The sequence below is a fragment of the Netta rufina genome, assembly GCF_964035555.1.
Source record: "Netta rufina genome assembly, chromosome: 24".
NCBI lineage: Eukaryota > Metazoa > Chordata > Aves > Anseriformes > Anatidae > Netta > Netta rufina.
In genome coordinates this window covers 3,205,773-3,225,432 of record NC_140148.1, presented here as the reverse complement: position 1 = coordinate 3,225,432, position 19,660 = coordinate 3,205,773, and the positions used below count along the sequence as shown (strand labels likewise).

The 19,660-nt window shown below is 56.7% G+C and overlaps 1 protein-coding gene across 1 annotated transcript; it reads right to left on the bottom strand.

Moving 5' to 3' along the window:
• Positions 1-4,584: 4,584 nt before the first annotated feature.
• On the bottom strand, positions 4,585-17,330 carry LIMD2 (LIM domain containing 2). Its single transcript, XM_084301060.1, has 5 exons — positions 17,176-17,330; positions 8,798-8,942; positions 6,225-6,269; positions 5,833-5,972; positions 4,585-5,373 (listed from the first exon to the last, which is right to left on the bottom strand). Exons 2-5 carry the CDS (start codon positions 8,837-8,839, stop codon positions 5,214-5,216), a joined length of 387 nt encoding a protein of 128 aa, XP_084157186.1. The 5' UTR covers positions 8,840-8,942; positions 17,176-17,330; the 3' UTR covers positions 4,585-5,213.
• Between the last annotated feature and the right edge of the window lie 2,330 nt (positions 17,331-19,660).

Below are 19,660 nucleotides of genomic sequence, written 5' to 3'. Positions count from 1 at the left end.
CTGGGCCTGTTCAGCCTGGAGAAGAGGAGGCTGAGGGGGGACCTCATGGCGGCCTACAGCTTCCTACAAGGGGGAGTGGAGGGGCAGGTGACCTATTCTCTGTAAACACCAGTGATAGGACCTGCAGGAATGGTGTTAAGCTGAGGCAGGGGAGGTTCAGGCTGGACATCAGGAAGAAGTTCTTCACCGCAAGGGTTGTCACACACTGGAACAGGCTCCCTAGGGACACAGTCACGGCACCAAGCCTGTTAGAGTTTAAAAAGCGTTTGGACTGTGCACTTAGTCATATGGTCTGAATTTTTGGGTAGACCTCAATGGTCCTTATGAGTCCCTTCCAACTCAGGATATTCTATCATTTTAACATTTGCTTTATGAACAGGAGATGCACATCTCAGGCCTGTAGGATGGCATGTTTTCCCCTGGACTCCACTCCCCCCTCTAGAGGCAGCTAGTTTATTTCCATAAATACAGCATCTGCTCCTGACCTGAATCTTCACCGTGCCTGTCCTTGGCTGGTGTTGGAGCCAGAGCTGGGAGAGGAAAATGACTCCAAGCTTGGGTTGAAGGTGGATACAATCAGCCCCAAAACACTGATCAATGCACAAAAGAAATAAAGCTAAAAACCTCCACTGCCTTTATGTTTTTGTGGTAATTTGTGTTACATGTACAGCGTGGCTCGAGGGAAGGTGACTTAAGGTAAGTTTCCTCTTTAAAGCCAGCACTAAACAGTTCTGAAGCAAATGTAATTTTAAATCTCTGAAGAGATTGGTTATACTGCTCTGCTGCGGCTATTTCTGTTAGGATAGTAAAGTCTCAACTAGGAACAACGTCTTCTGGATTTAATATCACTTGGGTGTGGGTGTATTGCATTATATCCAGGAAATGCTGGCACGGTTAGCTGTCATGTCACTTGTTCTTCTGGTGTTGATCTCTGCCTAGTGCTCTGTGTCTTATCCAAAACTGGACATCTGGATGGTATAGATATAAAAAGGATTTTTACTGATTTTTTTTTTTATCCCTACAAATTTATTTTTTTTTTTTATTATTACGTGAATTTATTGGCTTGAATTCTTAGGCTCTGTAAAAGGTCCCTTCTTGAGTTGAAAGGCAAGCTGGCTAACAGGGAAGCCTTGAGCTTGTATGGAAAAGCAAAAAGAAAGCTTTGGTGTGTGCAGTACAAATCAAGGCTTTTGGGTGCCTGTCAGTTTTGTACTGTCAGTGGAAAGACCAGATCTGTGCTGCGGGGGGAAGGAAATGCAGGTGGCAGTCTGCCATTGTCTGTGCTTCAGATGAAGCCGGTTTGAGTGTTGCAGGAGTCATCGATACAGCCTGGAATAGCTTTTTGCTGCTATTAAAGGCGCTGTTCTTGAGCTCTCTGTTGCCTTGCAGCCCAAGAGAGCTACAGCATGTTGTGCTTTGGCTGCAGCTCTCGTTGCCTCTCAGGCTCCTGTGCCAGTTTCACTGTGCCGGAGCAACAAAAAGCAGCCCCGACAGGGACAAGGACACGACTTGAAATTAATTCCAGGTAGTTCATCTCAGCACGAGTGGGTGCAGGTCCTGTGCAGCTTCCTCGAGTAGGACTGTGTGCAGCATCGTCCCCCTAACTCTTGCTTCACTTACCAAATAGTGCTGGCTGCTTTCTGAACCCAGCTGATGCTCCTTATGGCTCTGGAGCATCTTTGTCCCAGGCAGGCATGGGGTGCCGCTGTGCGGTGCTGCTGAGCCGCTCCAGGGGGAGCACAGGGTGCTTTCGCCCTCGCTCAGCTTCTCCAAGTTGATGGCTGGCTTCTGGCCACTCCAACTAAAAATCTGTCGTGGTGTTTGGCAGCTATGGGCACTGGGAACCTGTGGTCTTTATCTTCTTTGTGGTACTTAAGCTGTTAAATCTTATATTTATGTGGGGTCTGAGCACCCTGGATCCTACAAACTGCAGGCGCACAGCACCAGCAGATCATCGGGCTGGACTGCTGCTCAGGGGAGGCTGGTGGCAGCTGGGATGAGGAAAGATGGCTTTTGTGCCTAAAGACAGAGATCTGAAGCAAGGACATCGCAGTGAGAAGTGAATCTTTAATCTTTGTCTCATAAAAACCTCTCTGATGAGAAATTTCAAGCCGGGGTTTCTGTACTGCTGCTTCTTGGCACTCCCTGGGAATGTAAAGTGTGCATTGTCATCCGTGCACTGCCCCCGCCTTCAGACTTATCAGGCAGATCAGATGAGCACAAAGCGTTGTTTAAAACATCTTCCCATGTGCATTACCGCTAGGATTTCCCTGTGTACAGAGCTGGGCACGTTCGTCAGGGAGGCAGGAGTTTGCCTTTAGCTGCTCAATGTGCAGCAGCCGTTCTGTGAAAGTAGCTGGGTCGATTTCGGCTGTACCCGTGTGTGGATTTGATATTAATCAGATTTCCTTCCGTCCCCTCAACTGTGCCTGGGTCAGCTTGCTGCAGCCCAGTTTGGTGATACATAGGATGTTGGTTTGTGTTCTCCAGATGAGAAAAGGGGGCTGTGCAGAAAGCAGTGATACAGGAGATACTGTATCTTTTTTATCTATATTCAAAAGACCTCACACCTCGTGGTCTTTTATCTGTTCCCTCCGTTTCTGCTGTATTGCCAAGACTTTGCTGTGCCCATGTGAGAAAGGGGTATAGGAAGGTGAGATGGTAAAAAAAATGGGGATTGCTACTGTCTTTAGCCAAAATCCCAAATTTCAGTTTTTAGAGTGAAGGGAGGGAGAAAAACAGAACATTGTTCTTCTCATTTGATGTTCTTTTTTTTTTTTTTTTTTCTCTTTTAACTGAAAGCCTAACACTTGAAAGTTTTTTTTCTCCCTCCCCTACCCCAAAATCGTTTAGTATAGTTTAAAATTCTTTGTATATAATTTCCCTGCTGTGTGGAAAAGAGCAGCAGCCTGCCAATGTGAGAGAATGGGGAAGTGAAGCCAGCACGAAACAGGAAACGAAATCGAGGAGCCTGCTTTCATTTTCTAAGCCAGGGTTGCTGAAGGAAGGGACCAGAAGCTGATGGGGTCACGGGGCCCCCTCCACAGGCACTTGGTGCTTTTGTTTGTATTACAGTGAATCCTACAGGGTTGGTCAGGATGTGGCTTTTGTTATGGTGTAAGCGTGGTGTGTGCTGCACGGCTTTTGGTGTAAAGAGGAGTCAGCAGCTCTGGGTGGTTGTGGTGGTTGGAAGCACTTTGTGAGGCTCGGGCTCCAGGCTCTCTGTGTGTAGTCCTTGCTGTGCTGGCACTGGAAATCCCCAGGCAGTGCCCACCCCACAGACCTGCCTGCAAAACCTTGGAACTAACGAGGAGAAATGACTCCTCCGAGCTCCTGGGGTTGTCCAGCACACATCTCTGAGATCAGCTGGGACTGAGGGAATGGCCTCACATTGCACCAGGGGAGGTTCAGGTTGGAAATGAGGAGACATTTCTTCTCAGAAAGAGTGGTCAGGCATGAGACTGGGAGAAATTTCTTCTCAGAAAGAGCAGTCAGGCATTGGGACAGGTTGCCCAGGGAGGTGGTGGAGTCACCGTCCCTGGGGGTGTTCAAGGAAAGGTTGGACGTGGTGCTTAGGGACGTGTTTTAGTGGGTGATACCGGTGGTAGGGGGCTGTTGTACCAGATAATCTTGGAGTTTTTTTCCAACCTTAATGATTCTATAACTGCAGCCTGCTTCACCAGTGAAGGAGAGTCATGGAGGAGCCTGGCCATCAGGGTGTATCCCAAGCCCAAAAGGACCAAGGGTGAAGTATTGAGGCCTCCAGCTCCCCCGGGAGGAGCACCACAGTTACCTGGGCTGAGACACATCTGAAGAGGCACCGTTGGTTTCCCGTGGATGGCCCATGCCCATCTCTTCCCCTCTTTGGTGGTTTCTTGGCTGGCTCTGGGTTCTCCCAGCAGCATTTGGTGGTGGACAGGACCTCAGCAGGAGCTGCTGTTGGGCTCTGAGCAGCCCAACTCCCACAGTACTTAAAGGCAGGAGGTTCCTCACTGCTTTCTCTTTCAAACCAGCCTTGCAAATCTGTGTGTGTGGAGGCAGCAGGTAAATAATAATTAAAAGCAGACCCACCTGCTTTCTTTAATCCCATTTCACTAGGTCTCCAGCCTGGCAGGCCTTGCTGGGCACGTTAATTTGTATTAATTTGTATGGACTCCCCTGTGCAGGCATCACAGCAGATGGGGATGGGCCAGGCCAGGCCTCGCATTGCCCCAGCTGCAGCGTGAAGCGAGCCCGCGTCAGGCTGCAGAGGCAAGGCATGGTGTTTATTGGTATGGGAGGGGAAGCAAGCAAGCCATGAAGTGTATAAAGGGTAAAAAGATCTAATTGATATGGCAGTGAGTTGCCTTTGAGGGTGGTCTGGGCTCCAGGTGGAAGCTGACGTGGTTACAACTGCAGCTTCGGGTCAGGGCTTGTAGCGCGCAGGGTGCTGATGCTGCTCAGGGCTTCACATCGCTCAGGATTTCCACACCCAGGAATAATTTCTTGGGACTTTATGGGCAGAAGCTCTTTCCACGGTAGCTGCCCAGACCTGACCGCTGCTCCCACCTCCCCGTGTCCCTAGGAACACAGGACAAGACAGGGAAGGCTTGGAAACCTTGTATTACAAAAATAAAAGAGCGCATGGCGCAGTGTCACACGTGAGGCCCTGCCGGGCTCCAACGCAGAACGTACCAAAGAAAGGCAAATATAAAAAAGACAGACACTGTTAAACAGTCGCAGGGCAACATCCTTAAGGCTGAACAATCCCAGCTGAACGGAGCTGATGTAAACCAAAGACCCTCCTTATTCAGAGCCCCAACAAGGCAGAATCGGTGTGGCAGGAGCAGGGAGCTCTGCTCTGACTTACAGGCTAGGTTGGGGCTGGCTCTCAGAGCCCCCAGATCTCCTTTTCCATGGTAGCAGGCCTGATATGTGTGAACAGGGCCGGGGCATTCCCATGGGGGCAAGTGCTTCTGGTCTGATCTCATCAGGGAGAGAGGGCTTCAGGTTTGGGGGCTACACCCCGCTCACCTCTGCCCTGTCCTTAGGGTGTGCAGGACCCCTCTAGACATCCTCCAGAGGCCTCAAAATCAGGCTGCCTCCCTTCCCTTACCGCCCACAGGCTCTTGGGGTCCCCTTTGCTTTACATCAGCTCAGTTAGCTGCCGGCTCAGCAGTGTTCCGCGCCGTCTCTGCTCGGCTCCATCTAGGGAAAGCTGGGCTGGGTCCCACTCACGCCGTCTTGGTCCCGCTCTCCACTTCCTTGTGCACCCACAGCTCTTTGTGCTGCTTGCGCCCGAAGCCCTCGTCGTAGTTGCCTTTGCTCTTGAAGAGCTGCTGGAAGTGGGGCTTGCAGTAGAATTCCCCGTGGAGCGCCGCGTAGCTGCCCAGGCTGGGGAAGGAGAAGGGGTTGGGTGGGCAAGGGGCAGCTGGGGGTGCCGGGGGGCTGGGAGGCTCAGAGAGGGGAAAAAGGAGGAGGGAACATGCTGCCCCTTAGCAGAAAGGACCAGCTGCTCACTCCAGGGGTCTTGGGGCTGCTGTGAGCAGCTTTAAGGGGCTGCAAAGAGGGGTCCTGCAGGGCAGCTCAGCCTTTGCCCTGTGTCAGCTAGGGAGGAAGCTCTGGAATCCCCATGGGGCTCTGTCCCTGCTCTCGAAGGGAAAAACTCTTCTTCCATACCAGGTGGGATTAAACCGAGACTTGGGACCAGATGGGACCACAGCCCTTAATGCTGTGACTGGGAGACCGAGGGCCTTCCCCTGCCCTACAGGAGGGAGGGCTGCGGTGGGCAGGGGGTGCACATTTTGGAAGAGCCTCCCTGGCCCTGGCTTGGAGATACCCGGCACGGCTCACCTGAGCTTGGCATGGCAGTGCTTGCAGCAGAAGCAGGCGTTGTGGAAGACAAATTTATCCGCCACCAGCCGCTCCATGGGGTAGACGGTCTTCTGGCAGGCCGTGCACATCTCCTTCACCTGCGCCTTCAGGCTGAAGGACTGGGCAAGGGGACAGCAAAGAGAAAGAGGGTGAGGAAGGGGGTTTGGAGGTCTGGTGCCCATCTCACCATGCAGCCGCCTTCCCCATCATCCATGCTGCCATTTGCTGGAGCACCAGTAAGCCTGAAGCAGCCTCCCATCGCCCTCCCAGTGCCAGTCCACTGATGCTGGGCTGGATTGGTGCTCAAGCTTTAGGTTTCCGTCCTCTCCCCCTCACCATGAAGCTGTAGAGTGCCATAAAGCTGTAGGTACCTTGGAGCGCTGCACCGTGCTGCCTCCTGAGTTGTTCTTTGCCTCCTAAGGAGAGATGGAGCAGAGAAATCAAAATGAGAGCCTGAGAGACTAAAGGGGCTCGGTGCTGAGCTGTGCTAAAGGAGGAGCAGCAGAGGATTTGTACGGGCAGCTGAGCAGCAGGACCTTGGGGCACGCTGGCAGCCTCAGCCTGGCCATCACAGCACCCGGTGAGTCTCTGAACTCATTTGCCCAGAGGCCGTGACCTCAATCAGGCCCCGGTGTGCAAGTGACTGCTTGCACTGTGCTGCTTCTCCTGAAGTGACAAGGAGGAGGAAAGGAAAATAGAAAAAGAGGGAAAGTTATTTATATATTGCAGAGGGAACTCGCACCAGGAGACCGTGGGATTTCCCTGGGGCTGTGGGCACAGAGCAGCCAGCTCTGCCACCCAGCACTGCTCACTGAGGCTTGGGTCTAGCACGTGCCATGGCTTTGTTTCGTCTGGGACCAAGATGTAGCAAACACACCGGCTGCTTTTTTTTTAGAGGAGGCAGCACACGAGTGCAGACACAGGGGTGTCACGCTGTCGGCACTGCAGAGCACAGCCCCGGGGTCGTGCAGCTCTCCCCATCTGCAGGTGATCGCTGTCCTTGGCTTCCTACCATGCATGTCTCAGGCCAAGCAGGGCTGGCATTAGCCCTCAGTGAAGCAGAGGGAGTGCAGCTGAAGCATCCCTGCTTCAAGATCCCTCAGGACAGAGAGGGGGAAAGGGCTTTGCAGAGGGGCTGCAGCAGCCCCCATAGCACAGCCCCTCTCTGACCCACACTGGGAAGCCTCACATGCTGCCTGGTAAGTCCCTTAGGTAACAACAGCGCTGTTTGGGTGTGAGATGCTGCTCGTGTCCCTTCTGCCCGACAACTATTTACCCCACAGGGCTGCAGAGTGATAATTAATGCTTCTTGTGCTGGAGGCACAACGGGCTCAGCCAGGTTTTTTCCTTCAATGGGAGGGTGCCAGGCTGGCTGTGTGCCCACCCGGGGTGCCCCTCGCCCTCACGAGGTGTGTTGTGCTGGGTGCCCCTCGCCGGATGTTTTGTGTCTGAGCTCCCCTGCCAGGCACTGCCGCGCTGCGCAGGAAACGCCTGCGCTGTGGCTGAGACCGAAAAGCTTTCAAAACCTCCCCACAGACTGCACGTGTGTGGGGCAGGAGGGGGAACGGGGCACAGGCAGGGCTAAAGATGAGCCCTGCTGCCTTCAGCTGCTTGGCGGGGGGGATATTGCTCAGCCCCTGCAGCTGTGGGGGGAGCAGCGGGGCAGAAGCAGGCACTGAGGTGCCCCAACCTCTGCCCCCAGCATCTCCAAGCGAGGTCTCTGCAGATTCACAGGGGTCCCATCGTGAAGTCCCTCTGGTCTGCAGCTGCAACAGCTCATCACCTCCCCCTCCTCCTCCTCCTCCTCCTCCTCCTCCTCACTCAGTCACCTGCAAGCCTTTATTATTTTTTAGCCTCCCTTTGCACTGATGAAAATGCCCCCTTTCTCCTTCCAGTTGGGAACAAAGGGAGCATTTTTTAGTGCATTTTTCAGCCAGGGCTGCTCTGTGCTCCTCGTTCCCAGGGCAGTGACCTGGGAGCATCACCCCGCCACCTCCTCGTCCTTCCCCTTGTCACTGCCGTAGCCCTGCTTGGGCAACGCGCCCCAGCTCTCTGCCCCCAGGGTGCTCTCCCACCCCCCTCCCCCTGCTTTGCCCTTCCCCCGTTTCTCCTTTGTATTTTTGGAAGCAGTTTGTCTCAGAGACACACAGGAAGCTCTCACTTCGCTAAGCTGCCTCTTCAGACGTTTCCCAGCTGCTCGCGCTGACTGAGGTCTGCGATGTGATTTTTTTCTCCCTCCTGCTTGCACAAGGCTGGAGGAGGAAGCCAAAATCAACAGAGGAACATGGGCGGTGGGGAGACTCGGGCTGCGTAAAACCAGTTGCGTCCCTCGGCCCTGCTAAAGCATCCCCCGGTGCTCTCCGGAGGTTAGGGTAGGGTCTGAGGTGCTCTTTCTAGGCTCAGCTGAACAGAGTGAAGGCAAACGCTGCTGCCTTGGAGCTGGATCACATCCGTTCCCAAGGCTACAGGCAACCCACCGCCTCTCGTCACTTCTCGGCAGCCTCCTGGCTCGGCTCAGGCTCACCAGCTATCGCTATTTCATATCTGACCCATCCTCCCTCGGGGAAGGGCCGTATCCTGTCCCAGCAGGGGCTGTGCTTCAGCTTTGATGTTTTTCCATCTCCGAGCGCTCCGACCCTAAGCAGCTCGCATGCTCTCCATTGTGATCACTGAAAGCCATGGAAACACAAACAAACAGCCGGCAGCTCCAGGCAGGAGCAGGGTGAGGGACGGGCTGGGCGCCGGGATGCTGGCTGAGCACCGTGCTCAGCGAACAGCACCTTCTGCTGGAACATCCCTGCCCCTTGTCCTCGCATCTCAGTAGCAGCAACTGCACCTTTGGTGGCTCTAAAATGCCCACAGCTTCCCTGCCCAACCTTCCACCCCAAGAACAAACCCAGCTGGTCTGGAAATTCGCATACAAACCACGGGGGGGGCGACGTACATGAGCCGGGGGGGTGCTGGCGGCTTCCGTGGCCTGGAACATGGTCCCTCGCCCTCCTCTGTGTGCTTGATCCTGAGCTTGAAGCTTGTGGCCCGACGGTCCCTGGGGAGGTGGCTGAGTGGTGCAAGGTGGCCTCTTGCAACACCTGGAGAGGAAATGTCAGCAGGATGAGGCCGGTTTCATCACCCCAAACCCAGCAGCTGCTCGTCTCTGCAGGAGCTGGTGCCTGCTCAAAGCTTGCTCTGTGGGGTCGGGGCAGCCTCTGGGGTCGGGGCAGCCTCTGGGGTCCAGGATTCCTGGGGCACCCCCGGCAGGAGGTACAGGTCTGGGGCACGGCGGGGTTAGGGAGCTGGCAGGCGATCTTGGGCGCTGAGCTGAGCCTAACGCACAGCTCGGTACCTCCTGTCCCCTTTCCTATGCAAAAATATGGGCTGGGATGGGTGAGGGAGACACAGAAATGCGACAGCTCCTGCAAAGAGCCTCCAAACCGCGCATGGAAGGAAATTACCAGGCAACGGCCAAGCTGTTGGCAGCGAGGATAAGGGATGCAGCTTCCAGGCAGAGCTGCTGTCCTGCCCAGGCAGTGGAACTAGAGCCCAGGGTTTCACCGATGCAGCCACCAGAGGATTGGCGACGCTAAAATCACAAATATGGTGATTTTAGTCTAATTGTAACCCAGAAAAGCCTCGCTGAGGTTGAGGCTGAGCGTGGTTCCCTGAGAGGCTGCGGCCTCCAGGTGATGTGCCGAGTGCCCAGGAGGCTGAGTTCGAGGCGTCTCTGACCACTTTTAATGCAGCACGGAACAAAACAAAACAAAACAAAACCACCAGCATTGCAAACCAGTTCCTTTGGTACAAGATAAAAAGGCCCTGACATCCTCGCGGGGGTTTCCCCGTTGCACCTTAACTTGAAAACACCCAAAAAAGGCCAGGGTTGATGAGCCCTGTTCTGCACATGCAGAGCTGAGCACCACGAGGCGCAGAGGGAGGAGCAGAGCAGCAGACAATGAACCCGTGGCCTTAATCCCCAGCCCCCCCACGTTGTCCTGGGTGCAAAAGGGGGGAAAGGGGTGGCTCTGCAGGGACAGGGAGGTGCTGGGGGCTGGCAAGCCAGCACTCCCTGCTCCTGCTGATCTTGTGGTGATGTTTGTAAACGTGCCTTGGGTTTTGGAGGGCACTTTGGTCCCCAAAATGTCCCAACACTCAGCAGCTGGCTTCAGGCATGAGCAGCGCCCAGCTGAGCACCCAAAATTAATGCCTGCTTTCAGGGTTCAGCTTTGCTCCGGGCCCTGAGCAGCAGCAGAGGAGCTGGGCTCACCCTTGCAGGCCAAGGGGCTGGGCAGCCCCTGCTGCAAACGTTTCAGAGCTCCGGCTGAGAACATGGCTTCGATTTTACCTAAATCATTTCCCGTCTCCTCTGCGGTTCGCTTGTTATTTCCTGCTCGCGAGCAGGGCGGGTGGTGGTGCACGCAGGCGGCTGCCGTGGCCCCATGCACACCCTGGGCTGGACAAACAGGGCTGGGGGTGCAGCCCGAGCCCACAGCCCCTCTCTGCCCCCCACGTCCTGGCTCAGCACCTTCCCTCTGACACCTCAGGGGTGTGCACGGTGCCTAAAGCACCGCACAGACCCCAAGGGGAGCCTGAGGAACCCAGCAAACCCCGCTGGTTTGCACCCACCACGTGCCTCGAGCGCAGATGCATGACCCTTGCCCTTCTCACCTGCCTTTCACCCTCTCCCCTACAAACACACCTCCACCCCAGCTTCCCTTCCCCTTCCTCTCACAGCTCATCTTCCTCCCCTACCCAGTTCCCTCCTCTCCATTTTCCACCCCTCTGCACCTCTCTCCTCCCCACACACACACTCCCTGGCTCCTTCCACCTCCTTTTTTTTCCTCCCTTTGCCTCTTTTCCCACACGCAGCCTCCCCCCAGACCCCAGACCCCAAACCCTGTTCCTTTCCACCCCGTCGCAGTTAACCTGACCCACATTTTGATGCTCTCCCCCCAGACCATGCTCTCCATCCCGCTGCCCCCATCCCTCCCCGCACGCCCTGCTCGCAGCCCCATACCCACGCTCTCCCGATCAGCCCCACAGACACGAGCAGAAGTTGCTAAACGTCCTTCCTGCTGTGGGGCAGGAGTAGAAATCTTGCAGGGGAAGGGTGTGCTGAAGCGATAAGGGAAACACAACGAGTTGGAGACCGCGGGAGGGATTCTCAGAGGCTCCCAGCTGCTGTCATCGCTTTTTCAGGGAGGTGCTGGGCTGTACGGGGGGGGGGATTTGAGCCCCAGGCAGTAAACACACGCAGAGGAACCCCCATGGCACAGGCTTTGCTTAAGGACACATTGCCACATAGGTGTTGGGACGTCTTCACATTGCCAGGGCAATCTCCCAGCACGCTGGAGGGGCTCACCGATTTTCTGAGGACCACAGGACAGCATCTGTGGCAACGCAAGGAAGCCACGACCAGGTCTGTGCTGAAGGCTGGCCATAACTGCTAGCTCTGACTTCCCCAAACCTCTGTGCCCCAAGCCAATTCGCCACCTACCCAGCCCAGGAAGAGCAGAACACTGTACTGACATCTCCTAATCATGCAGCCAGCAATTTCGGCTCAGGATGGGATGAGAGCACCTTCACCCTGCATGTGCTGCTCTTCCTGCGTCCTATGAGCCTCCAGCCTGGGCTTGTGCCCTCTGCCCACAGGGATGGAGCAGCCTGGTGGCAGCGCTGGTGGCTGCAGGGTGGGGAGCACAGAGAGGTTTGGATCTCACAGGGGTCTGGATCTTACAGGGGTTTGGCTCTTGGTGGCACTGGAGCCAGCACGATGTGCTCAGCGCCCAAGCTGCCAGCCAGGGACTTTCCTGGTGCTCTCAACAAGCTGTTTTTTAGCTCAAGACCTCGGGGTTGGAGCTCTTCTGGCATCTGCAGGGGACGTGTGCCTGCTGCCGTGTGAAAACAGCCGGGGAAGCGCCGCAGCTCTGCCTTTTGGCACTGACCAAGGAGCTCTTTGGGTTGAGGAAGGCAGCGCTCAGCCCAGAAGCTCCCTGCTCACAGCGTTTGTCCTGCAGCCCCTCCTGTCCCCGCTCACCTTCCTGCCTAGCCCCCGGGGTCAGGCGTTAAGGACAGAGAAGCGTTTGGAGGGGCCCCTCTGGGAAATTCCCAACTGACTGGAGGATGGCGGCATCCCCCCGACCACAACCTGCCCCCAGAGCAGCCAGGCCAGGCGTGGGGTTTTTCCACCCTTCTCCTAAACCAGCAGGGCCGCCCAGGCTGCCCTCGGTGCCTCTCCAGCCCGGTCCCACGGGGCCCCCGGCGCGGAGCAGCCCGCTGCTGGCTGCACGCCTTGCCGAAAGCCGAAGGTTTTCCGCTACAGGAAAGCAACGTGACTGCAGAGGGCGAGAGGCCCCTCTCCGCCATATGGTTCCCATTAAGGGCCCTGTGAAGTGAATGTTTACTGCTGGGATCGCTGGGCCACGGCAAGAGGCTTTCCCAAAGACCAAACGCAGCACGGGGGATCCGGGCCCCTTCCTTCCCCGGGTCCCAGGGGGATGCTGAGGGTTCCCGGCAGCACGGCAAGGCACGGGCAGGGGCTCAACACCTCAGAGAGGCTGTCAAGCCTCTCCCCCATGAAACTGAGCACCACCGATGTCCCCATGATCGTGTGCAGGATCAGCACAGCTTACACACGCAGGCCAGCCCCTGAGCAGCTCAGTGCCTGGCTTTGTGGCAGGGCTGCAGGGAAGGAGCTGGATGAGGCCAGCCCCAAGCCTGGGGGTCTCCAACTCACTGCACAGCCAGGCCCTGTTTCTGCAGCCATGGGGCATCATGGCCAAACTACACCATGAAGAGTCAGCATTAAATGGGCCAGCAACTGACCAGGGGCTCAGCACGCCTGATGTTGCTTCAGCCTCTCAAGCATGGAAAGAGAGCGAGCTGCATTTGTGGGGGAATGGCAGAGTGAGCCCGGTGGTCTTGACTCCAACCTTGGCCATGGAAGAATTTGTCAACTTCAGATCTTGGCTCCTTGCATGGCTTCAAGCCAACCACTTGACCTCACCAGTAGCAGCTTTGGGATGCTTTGGCTCAGGACAAAGCACCCTGGGGAGGACCACCAGGGCCACCGGTGCAGCCCCACCACCCCGAGCTGCTCCTGCCTGCACCCCACGGCCCCACACTTCCTTCCACCAGCCTTCCCCACTAATCCCCTTTCCATCCACGTCCCGCACCCGGGCTGCCTCCTGAAAGGCTGCCAGTGGGCAGGAAATCTGCAGCCGAAGTGCTGAGGGATGCTGACAATACTTGTGGGGACGAACAGGGCTGCCTTTGTCAGGGCACCGACGAGGGGACCCGCACACGCGAGGAGTGAGCCCAAGGGGAGCCCCTGCCCACCCCTTCTGCTCTCCCACCTTCATCCCTGCCCAGCTCTGCCTCCCAGAGGAGGTCACAGCCCTTGGAAGGACCGGGGCGAGGGGATCCGGGCTGGGGCAGCCCCTGCCTAGCTCGGAGGAGGAGGTTGAGGCAGGAGGATGCTGCTGGGATCCATCTGATTTCCAGGAGTGGAAACTGAAGCACGGAGCAGCCCGTTCCTTGGCCCACGGCCATGTTTTATGGCATCCCTGAAAGGTTAAGGTCTGAAGGGAGTCTCTGCGCCCTGGGATCTCTTCTCTTGCTAGGAGTCAAGATTGAGTGGACAAATGCAGCAGAAAGCCCACTGGGAGGTTGGGATGAGCCTCTTTTCCAGAGACGAACCTTTCTCATTAATGATTGAGCAAGCAGCAATGGCCAAAATTGCAGGTTTGAAGGTTCGGGTTGGACATTAGGCAAAAACACTTAACAGGGAGAAAGGCCTGGAAGCTCTGCAGCATGGTACTGATCAAGTGCCATATAAACCTGGTGCAAAGAGGCACGAGAGGCAAAGGGCAGGCCGTGCACCCTTCCTCCCCTTCTCATTTTTCCATAATCCCTTCTACAACCTCGTCATGTTCCACCTGGAAACCTCACCTTCTGGTTTCCTGCCTTTATCTGTTTACTGGCATGATGCCCACAGTTTGCCCACCCTAATGTTTGCCTCTCCAAAGTCTTTGTAAAGGCTGTGCCTGTCGGCCTCCTCTTTCCCCAGGAGAAGCCAACCCTTTTACTCTGCTCTCCAGTCCTCCAGCTCCTTTGGTGGCTCACCGCAGGCAGGTGGATGCCCCACACTGGAGGAAACCTTTGTCTCTTGGTATGAATACTTCCCTGGCACCACAGAAAACACTTGGCCCTATGTTTTCTTCTCTCACCTCTGCCAGTAATCCTAGATGCTCATTCTTCTTCAGTGCCCTCCACTTGCTGAGGTCCCCCCGCCTACAGCAGCTTCTTGTTGCAGCTCGCCAAGCACCTGGCTTGGCTCAGCTCCACTTGAGCCATTTCTAGGAATCTGGCTCCCCGTCCCATTTGCTGATCTGCTTTTTCTCACCATAGGCAGATGTCCTGCATCCTGCCAGCATTGCTCCATCTCACCTGGGCACTAAAGGGGCTGCTAACATGTTCAATCTCTAGACCTCCCCTTGCAGCAGGATCCAAGTGTCCTCTTTCCATTTTGCTGTATCTTCTTTGTCCTCTTTCCCCACTTCTTTATCCTCTTTCCTAGCTCTACCTGAAGTCTCTTCCCTGGGGCAGTGTACCAAGGGCTTTCCTTAAATGTGGACTCGTTAGGCCACATTGTTTTGGAAGCTGGTTATCACATCGAAGGAAGATACCAAGATAACTTGACATGATCTGTGTTGAAACCATGCTGCATTTTATTCTGCTTCCCAACATTTAATTCCTCTTCCAAAACCTCTCCTAGAAAATCATTTTTATTGTACTCCAACCAGCGGACTTGTAACTACCTGTAAGTTCCCCTTCCCCCAAACATAACCTGTAGGTGTTATGTTGGCTGATCTCTTCCCTTGGAATATCACTGGTAAAACACCAGGCTTTGGTCTTGCACTTCCTACGTGGGTTAGCCCATACCTTGAACAAAGCCCAGAGAGCCCCATCAGCCTGGGAGCTGGTGCTGCTTCACCACCTGCAGCAAGAGCAGGGGGGAGTTCTGCGCCCAAAACCCAAACCCCAGCACAACCTCTTCCCATGGGCCTTCCACACCAGCCCTGTGAGCACTGCTGTAGGCTCCTGCCTTTGCTGCCCAACATACGGATTGCATCCAAAAAGTCAAGCCACCAGAAATGACATTCGCATGTCAAGTTTCAAAAAAGCTCCTTATTTTTGAGCTGACCCGTCTGTTCTCAGTTCAGCCTTCACCTCTGTGCTCTCTGGTAGGATTCAGGCTGCCATAGAGCCTGGCGTGTACAGGCTCTTGTGTCTGAAAACCCTTAAGCCGGCCACGTGGAGAGAGTTATGGGCACACCAGAGGAGTGAAAAATACGCCTAAATTGTGCTTAGTAGTGTTTGCAATAATCCCTTCACCTAGCTTTAATGTCCTCCATCCCAGCGCTGTGCTAGCAGCTAGGTAAGCTCTGCAACACCCCCAGACGGCAGATAGAAATGGCTTATCTGGAAAGTGAAAGGCAGACACCTCGGGGAACATGGCAGCTGCCTGACCATGGGCAACACTTAGAAAGCTGGGGATGGGCAAAAAGGAGAGGAAAACCCCACCGCAGCTGGGCCTGAAGGGGGTATCTGTAGGCTCGTGGAGCTGACACGCCAAAGGAAACCAGAAGTGAAACTCCCTTCCCTAACGAGAAGTCTCGTGGGACTTGTGTTGACCAAAAAAACGTCAGCAGCTTTGTTTTGAGCCTGGTGACAGCGAAGATGCATCCTGTCACTTCGCACCCTGTGCTGTGCTGGCCCACGGGGGGCCCTGCAGACCCTCGCTTCCTAACGGGGATTTGGTTCCCTCGGGGCTCCCACTGAGGAAGGACGTTAGCACGGGGGCAGTTTCAGACTACACTCGATCAGTTACCCTGCAATTATTATTTTTTTAATCTGCATTAATAACGCCGCAGACGAGCTCTTCCTGGCCTTAAATACGTGGCAGCTCAGCTGGGGCACCAGATGTCTTCCCTGGGAGAGCCCTCGCACGACGTCTTCGGTGGACAAAGCCCAGCTTCCAAGGCATGATCCAGGCTGCCGAATTAGCCGGCTTTTCCAGAACTGCTGCCCACCCCATGGACAGAAACCGGGGGAAAAATTGATCAAAAATGTGACCTGCGAGGTAGCTCGGCTGGTCTCAAGTGACCCAAGGGGATTGCAGAGATAAAGCCGGTGGTTAACGGTGCAGGACTGTGACCTGGGAGACCTGGAGTTGCTCCCAGCTCTGCTGCTCATTTTGGGGTGATGCTGGGCACACCATTGCATTATTTTTTTTCTGTTCCCTTTCCATCCCCCCCCCAGGCTGAAAACAGAGCTGATCTCCTTTGTGAAGCCCTGGGAGATCCCTGGCTGTTCGGGGCTGTGTCAGAGCTCGGGGTATTTGTGTTGTAATTAAATCTCACAGCCGTGCAACAGCCTCCCCGGGGAAGTGATGAAAGACCTGGCGCTGCAAAGGTTCAGGGCCGGGCAGGATGGGGCGCTGGGAGACACCACCGGGAATTAGCGGGCATCAGCCGAAGGGGATAAGGAGCTCGGGATCTAACAGGTTCCCTTCCATATCTGCTCCTTCCAATCGGCTTAATAAAATGGATCTGTCCAGCCCCCCTCCAGCACGCACTGCAGCGCACAACAAAGAGGGAGCTCAGCCCAGCGCGGGGATGTGAGCCCCGAAATGCTGTGCCTCCAGACCCTGCTGCAGCCGTGCCGGTGCCCCCAAGCCCCCCCCTCACCCCACAAAGCACCGGGTGCGGGTCCTGCACCCCCCCAGCCCACACGGGGTCCGGGGTGCTCACCCCCTGCCCCTCCCCAGCAGCATCGCCCCCCCAAAAGGTGCCTGGAGCTCTGGCAGCATCCCCTTCTCCCTGCCTGCCCTCGGGGAGCAGAGCCCCCCTTGTGCTCCCCCCACCCCAAATCTGCTTCCCGTGCCCCCCCTGGCCGAGCCTCCTCCCAAAGCAAAAGTTCCCGGCACATCTCCTGCCTGGGGGGCCGACCTCTGGGGTGGGGGCGAGCATAGGGGGATGGAAACCCCCACCTGCTGGGTGGCCCTGGCCAGCAACACTGCTTTTAGGGCTCCCCAATCTTCGCATCCCTCCGTTCCCCCCATCCCTTTCTCCCTGGGTGCCTGCCTCTCTCCCTCCCCTCACATTTCCCCTCTCCCCCCCCATTTTCCCCTCTTCCCACCTCCCCACCCCAGCCGCCAGCCCCACTCTGGGCGACCCCTGATGCTCCCCCAAATTTCGTGGTGCCCACCCAAGCTTTGTCTCCCACCCAGCGGCCCCGTTCTTCCCGGCGCAGCGAGGCACCCACCATACGCCTGGGCTCCGCGGTGGAGGTGCCGAGCGGGAGGGCTTGGCCCCAGCGGGGTCCGGCCGTCTGTCCGGCCGTCCGTCTGTCTTTCGGCCGTGCCTTTTGGCCGTGCCTTTTCTCTGCGCTGCAGAGGCCGGGGCTGTGGGCGCGGGAGCGTTTCCTGCAAGCTCCCACGGCCGCCTCGCGAGCCCTTTTTATCGCTCGGCCGCCGCGGTGATTGGTTCCCAGCTTCGTGCCGGCTTCGAGCCGCTGGCTCCTTTGTGTGAAGCCAACCTCTCACCCCGGCCTCCCCCAGCCCTCTCCCCAGGCCAGCAGGGCGATGCTGAAGCCCCCGGCCCACCAAAGGTTCCTGCCAAAATCGCCCCTCGCCCCCCAGCTCCCTGCCACGAGGCGCGGGTGGGCTTCGCTCACGGCTGTGGGCTCGCTGTGCCTGGCACAAGGCCACGCAAAGCATCCCATGGGGACCCTACAGGATCCGACCCTCGAGGATCCCGCAGGATCTGACCCTCCACAGTCCCCCTCCAGCCTCCTGAGGGTTTTGGAAACCTGGGGTTTTTACCCCCGGGTGGGTTTAGGAGCATGCGTGGGGTGGTGGCGTGTGAGGTGCATTTCATGGCCAGGGTGGGTATTGGGGTGAGCAGGATCACCACCGAGCGTCCCCCCTGCTGCTGCTGGCTATGGGGCCGAGGGGATGAGGTTTGGGGGCCGGGGGGTCCCCAGAAATAGGGCAGAGGGGCAGGAAGGACCAGGTAAGCACTAACAGTTAAATCTGCAGGGAACTTGGAGGCAAGCTGGGAGCGGGGAATTGGGGATGGGAAGGTGGGCTGGGGTTTGGGGTACCCCGTGGTGCATACAGGGGCTTCCCCTTCCCCTCCCAAACCCCTCTGGTGTGGGGGAAATGGAGGCCAAGCGTGCAAAATGCTGCTGGGGAGAGCTTTGGGGTGTGTTCAGGCTCCTTGGTGCAGCGTGGGGCTGGGGACAGCACTGGGTCTGAGCGCGGTGCCTGCTAACAGCTTCAGAGGCGGGCGAGCGATCGCTTTGGAAAAAAAAAAAAATTCAGTGCAAAAAAAAAAACATTTACAGGATTTACGGCGGTGTTTACCGGCTGAGGCAGCGGTGCCGTTCGTCACCTCTGGCCCCCGAGCAGCCTCTGCGGTGAGCGGCCTGCTGCTACCCAGGGCAAAGGGAAGAGGAAATGGAGAAAATCCACAGCTGTCAGGCCTGGTGGCAGGGGCAGCGTGCACGTGTGCACACACACTCACACACACAGACACACTCACGTGCACACAGGTACTCGCCCAAAAGCACAGGCACGCTGGCATGTTTGTGCACACACACATGCATGCATGGACACATGCACATACACACGTGTGTGCTCCCCCACACACACACATGTGAGCCCACACATGCATGTGCACATGGCTGCATGCACCCCAGCTGTTGCACACAGCCACGTGTGCACACCCACGGAAGCAAATGCAAATGCTCCTGCACATGCATGGTTGCACACACACAGCCGTGCACACGCACCCCTGTGCACCTACACACCCCCAGCTGTGCACACACCCATTGTGCACATTGCTGTGCACAACCCCCTGTGCAAATCCCTGTGTGCACACACCCCCATGCATACACACACGTGCACACGCACACCTTGTGCACACACACACACACACAGAGCTATGCACACACACACTGGTGCACACCCACGCCCCTTGCACACCCACACATGTGCACTCACACACCATGTGCACACACACCCATGCACACACACCTGTGCACACACACACACATGCACACACCCACTCCCCTTGCACACCCACAAACACACCCCATGTGCACACACACACACTCATCACACCCACACCCCTGGTACACCCACACCCATGCACACCCCCCCCATGTGCACACACACACAGCTATGCACACCCGCACCCCTTACACACCCACACCCATGCACACACACACTATGTGCACACACATAGCTATGCACACACACCCCTTGCACACCCACACCCATGCACACACACCCCATGTGCACACATACACATGCACACAGCTATGCACACCCACATCCCTTGCACACCCACACCTGTGCACACACACCCCGTGTGCACACACACACAGCTATGCACACACACCCCTTGCACAACTACACCCCTTGCACACACACACCCCATGCACACACACCCCCTTGTACACCCACACCCACACCCCATGTGCACACCCCCCCACACCCCATACACCCCCTATACACCCCCTTGCACCCCCTTGCCCCCCCCGTGCCCCCCTTGCACACTCCCCCCCCCTCCCGTTGCACACCCGGTGCCTGGGGGGGGGGGGGCGCGAGCCGGGCCCCATCCCCGCGGCGCTGCGGGTTGCCATGGCGACGCGCGGGCCCCGCAGCAACCCAAAGGGGGCGTAGTCTATTTCCAAGCCCCGCCCCCTTCCCTTCCCCTCCCCTCCCGTCCCGCAGGGGGCGCCA